The 5,449-nt window shown below is 45.2% G+C and overlaps 1 protein-coding gene across 1 annotated transcript; it reads right to left on the reverse strand.

The window, feature by feature from the left end:
* Positions 1 to 2,378: 2,378 nt before the first annotated feature.
* BDV17DRAFT_285774 (uncharacterized protein) lies at positions 2,379 to 3,427 on the reverse strand (the record flags this gene model as incomplete). Its single annotated transcript, XM_073760773.1, has 4 exons — positions 2,379 to 2,719; positions 2,893 to 3,022; positions 3,083 to 3,145; positions 3,227 to 3,427. The coding sequence occupies 4 exons, from the start codon at positions 3,425 to 3,427 to the stop codon at positions 2,379 to 2,381; spliced, it is 735 nt and encodes a 244-aa protein (XP_073609811.1).
* Positions 3,428 to 5,449: the final 2,022 nt, after the last annotated feature.

The following is a 5,449-nucleotide window of genomic DNA, read 5'->3' on the forward strand; positions in this document are numbered from 1 at the left end:
TCTCTACAAGGATCAGGGCAAGCTGCAAGAGGCAGAGGAGATATATCAGCGAGCGCTGGCAGGCAAGGAGAAGGCACTGAGTCCTGACCATATATCTACCCTTAACACAGTTAACAATCTTGGGAATCTCTACAAGGATCAGGGCAAGCTGCAAGAGGCAGAGGAGATGTACCAGCGAGCGCTGGCAGGCTACGAGAAGGCACTGGGCCCTGATCATTCCAAAACTCGTTTGGTCGCAAATAATCTGCTGTCTCTTGCTAGCCTTCGCGCCGAACGAGACACCTCCCGCGACTTTCACAATCCCTCCCCGGAACGAGAGGTAACAGGGCTGAACACCCTTGGGGATCACTTGAAACAACGTCTACGTAAAAGAGATATCCTGCTAAGAATTCTGCGCCGATAGTAGGGTTTGTATACTTGTTACAAATCAAACATATAAACTTTAGACCTATGAATAAAATTTCATAATATTCTAAATCCAAGGAATTCTAGGTATATAGATTTAATAGCAAATTACTTCATCAAAGTTCTTGCGATAAGTATGTTTTGGGTGGGAAGTAGATACAGTATTCGAATCTTTTCCGCGTGATTGTAAGATACACCCTTGCTCTCGCGTATATAAAATATGTCACATCAGTTTGTCAGCTCAATAGCAAGCGGCGGCATACAGTCTTGGACAAGCAAACATTATAACATTTAACTGTATTAGAGCCTCTTGTAGGATTCACTATTGTTCCTTTATATAAAGGTCTACGGGCGCGGTATTAAAGACCTTTGGTTCACCAACCAGCTTTGTCAACTCCTGGAGATCAGGCGTTCTGTGACATACGGGACCAAGCACTTGCTAATATAAATCATCCTCATCCTTATCTTCTCTAACCTAGCGTTGCGCTCCCAGGGAGTGGGTCTGGCCATAAAATACCATAACCTGCATCGGATTTACCAAGTGCAGCTCTCTGGATATTTGTCCTGCTTTTTCAGCAGCCTTCTAATCCTTCTGTCAAAATTAGGTCAATAACCGAGGTCAAGCACCTGAATATGCAGCAACCGGGTATAAATTCTTGGGAAAGCATGGTCTATTATGTTTTCTTCCTGAATTACAAGACCTATACTACAACCTACAAGAAAATGTCCTGTTTATATGTTGCCCTCTATGTGCGTCACGGGAATCCTACTATGCCTGGGAAAGAAGATACGTAAGTATAAGATGCCCGACTCTTATTAGGATCAACCCATTAAATCTTCGGCTTTTAGTTATCACTGGGCGTTGCTTGTTGACTTGGAGATCGAGTCGCCAGGGGAAAAAGGCATCCACTACCATGCAATAGAGATACATAAAGAGGGAGGTGGTAGCGAGTGGTTTTAGGAAGGCCGTGAATGCCCGCTCACCCCTACAAAAATGTTGCTTGTCCGGGTTATGGTAAGCAAGATAGCAGACAAAACCGTCTGGCACGGATTATGCATACGATTCCTATCAGGCAGAACAAAAGAGGATAGAACTGCGTGGCATGGGTACAGGAGGCTCTGGAGAGACTTACTGCGGATGGCAAGGCCCTGTATATACTATCGTGCGAAACCGATGTCCGTATCTACAGTCTCTTATTGTATTTCCGGCCCTAACGCCAAGAGGCGCTAGGTCACTTTTGTCGACTATTCAAGATCCCCGGTAGCTGGTGTTAGTATTGTTATGGTATGGGCATTTATAGTACAAAATACCAAGCTGTGAGTTATTGATCTGCCTCGCGACCAAGATCTTAGCATGAGTAGTTTGTTGAACCACTAGGACTTATATAAGGGATTCTATATATTTCCTGCGTACAAAACATGGAGAATACAATATTTGCACCGATCAAGGATTTTTATCGATTATTATCAACTGGACCCTATGTGCTACGACTCAAACGTAGTGTGAGCTTTCCTAACAGGCATGGTGTCTTGGCGGTGAAGGGGAGTTGAGCTCATCTGGTTCAGCTAGGGAAGACTGGCCTGGAGATTTCAATGAATTGGAGAACTTGGTGGCTATTTGAAATAAGGACAATGCAGCTAGAGTTGTTCCTGGTTTCTTTGTTTAATACACTAACTTTCCTTTTCATTCTCATGTAGAGATCCGCCATAATCGTACGCAGACGTCCTCACATTCTCAAGGAGCATCGTAGGATTAATAGACACTTGTTTCTAACCAGCCGCCAAATTGAAATTTTGATATCTGTCCCAACTTCGTTGATCTATCTGCTCTTACATCCACATCATCCAAATCACGAAGGATGTCCCCATATAACATCCGGCGCCGCTAAGTTTGATGATGAACGACCGAGATCCTCCTAATCAAACTTTGTGAACCCTTCAGTTTGTATGTTGAAGATCTGGAGTCATAATCTCTATTGTAGCTCCCAAAACTCCTGTCCGTCCCACCTAATCTCAGATACCTCTTCTCGAGTTTGATGCTGATCTGTAATCCCCCACCCTTTCCCGCTTGAAGCAATGCTTGCCATCTGCTGGTAGTTTATGGAATCCTTGTATGCCTCTAACATAACAAGAAAGGTCAAATAGTCTTGCTCAGTCAGGGATTCATTGCTAAATATATGATTGAATTTAGCCTGGATAGCTAGTATCCGGAGGCTGGATCCAAGATGAGGGAGTGTATAAAAGTGACCTCCAAAGGTAAGTGAATGCTCAGGTGTAAAGACTGCATGAGGATAACCAGGTGGCATGATTCTGGCTAGTATTAGCAGGTAGAAACATGTCTGGGCGGGGAGAAATACAGAAGATCTCCAGGCATAATATCTACCTTGACCTAGCTATCACTGTAAGTCTCTGGGGTAGAGCTCCCGAATGTTGCAAGAATCTCGTAAGTCTCGGCATTAAATTTGCGAGGAAGATACCAGGTCTTACGGCCTGAGATCCTAACAATGTATGTCAATTTTCCTCCAGTGTCCGAGTGTAGAGGGGATAGTGAGTGTTGACTGGAGACGAGGAAGAATACATGGTCTGCATAGTTGAATCGAACCTTCAAAGGACGGACCTTTTAAGCGGATCTTTCCTGTCGTCGTAGTGCTAGGCGATGAAGATTAGCTTTGTTCACATATACTGGGACGCAGGAAAAAATTTGGTTCTGAATATCCAGGAAGTTCAATGGCTCGCTTGTCTATGGTGGTGCTTCAAAATGGTTGAGAATGTTGTTCAGGTCAAGTAGATAGTTTGTATCTTCTTCTTTATAGTTATGAACTTCCAGATATTCAACATTCAACTGGCGCAGCTCGTTAATAAATTCAGGTATTGAAGTTGGTATTCCATGAAGAGGATAATGCTGGGTATAGTTTTTCCAGAGTATGGAAGTCTGGAAGGGTTGCCTAAGAGCATTATTTAACTCCTGATCACAGGTCACGCGCGTAATACCGGTCTCGTTAGATCTATCTAGTCCACGCATAGTATCAATAGAAAGGAGGAATTTCCATTTCTCTTGAACCCTCGTATTTGTGCTGCGATTGATCGGGATTGTAGTATAGCTTAGAGGACTGGTAGTTCCCTGTTTTATAGGGAATACTAAGATTGGTTAGTAGAGTAGAAAAAGCTTCAGCCCACGTACAATTCTTCTTTGGTATTCTCCTATAGCTGGCTTTGTTCCTGATCTTTTGTGCTTCTAGAGGATATTAGCGCGGTTCGGATCGATAATCCTGTGTCCTACTATTAATGGTTTCCTCCCTCTTAGCATCTAGAGGTTGGAGTATAGCACGGGCACTGCTTTCCTTATATTCAGAGATAGGGTAGGCTTCCTTCCAAGACTTTATTCCTTCCAGGCATCCATCGAGATCAGGAAGGTGCGCAAGATAAGTATAGGTAACGCTAGTAGCTACCAAGATCTAGATATAATCACTTAGACGCCAGATCTCTTGAAGATAATTTCTCACTCGTCTTCGCTCTCCATGGGTAGATGTGTTGTATATAGAGTAATAGGTTTGATGGATAAATACGTCATGCTCAGATAGTAGCTTAAATTCACGTTCGCCGAAGTCTGTTCGTTGTCGGCCAAGGATATCATAGAACTCATCTGACTTCATATTGCCAGCTGGAGTATGGGCTGGAGACGTCGGCGAGGTGACGAGAAGTCGACTAGAAGTCAATAGGAAGTCGACGGGAAGTCGACGGGAAGTCAACGTGAAGTTGATGAATGATAGGCGGTGTGATTAGCAGTACCCAAGTCACGTTGGCAGAATCCTGGAGACCCCGCTTCAACCCCTGCTGTCAAGGTGCGGGCTTAGGAATGTAATCAGAACAGAATAACAAAGTAGATACACGAGCAGAATGCAGGATCAGACTATCAGGCAGGCGTTTAGTACAACAAGACATTCCTCAGAGGTCAGGAACAGGATCAACATCGGAGTTTAGGAAGTAATGGCCAACCGGCGGTCAGAACAGGCAGAATACTTATCCCAGGCACCGTGCCTGGAATGAGGGCCTAGGCAGGCGGTCAGTACAGGCAGAATCCCGCGATCCTCATCGTGCCCGGAATGAGGCTCTAATCGATCTCCGACAAAGACGATCGACCCCTCCGCGATGAAGATAGCCGCCCCGCCCGGTACACCGTATGGTCATGATCGTCCGCCGGCCACTCTGACTAGATTCCTGCCTTGTCTTACCCTACTCTATTTCACATTGCTCTGTTCTACTACTCTTTACACTACTTGACCTACTGTAGGCCCTAGATCTAGAACCATTCGCCGAGTCCTTGACCTTCTGTCCAATAGCAATCCCTGTCCTGCTGCGGCGGCGGTCCCTCCAACCCCGCAAGTATTGACTTCTCGAGGAAGGCGGTTCTGGAGGGCAATATGCTCTAACAGAAGGCTGTAGCACGTGCTGTGACCGCCCGTTGTTGTCGCGGCAAAATTCAGGTTTCAAGTACCCAGGTACTTGAAATTCACGTGACATCGTGCGGCGGTACCTTTTATACTAGAAATGTTATGAAGTCTGTCTGCAATAGGCATAGAGATTACCAAGGGAAGTAAAAAGCCTTTCACAAATAGTACATGATGTATGAGATACCGGCCCAAGTCCATCTTTTGTTCTGGTAGTGCTTTGAGTGCCAGACGACAATGGTGGTGGTTAAAAGGGGGGGCTTGCAGTCGGTTAAGCTCAGAAAATAGAAGAGGATTCTTAGTGCGGGGTACTTAAAAATGATAATAAGGCTAAGTAAGTCAAGCAGAGGCATTTTTGCTGCCCAGCCACGTTGCCCTGATGTTAGATCTGCCTAGGCTATGCCCACTGATGGCCCACTCCTAGCCTACGCCCATAACTGGATGGGTCATGGTTCCGAAAGGTTCGGGCCGAGATATCTCCAATGTACATAGATCGCGTGCCCTTTATTTTGTTGGTTGGACAGCACACCTTATTAGTATTTAAACCAGTAAGGTTGCGCCGTCCTGAGAAAGGCAGGCATTAGTCATGTGTATAT

This window comes from Aspergillus undulatus (assembly GCF_047715775.1).
Source record: "Aspergillus undulatus strain CBS 261.88 unplaced genomic scaffold BDV17scaffold_128, whole genome shotgun sequence".
In the NCBI taxonomy this organism is placed as follows: domain Eukaryota; kingdom Fungi; phylum Ascomycota; class Eurotiomycetes; order Eurotiales; family Aspergillaceae; genus Aspergillus; species Aspergillus undulatus.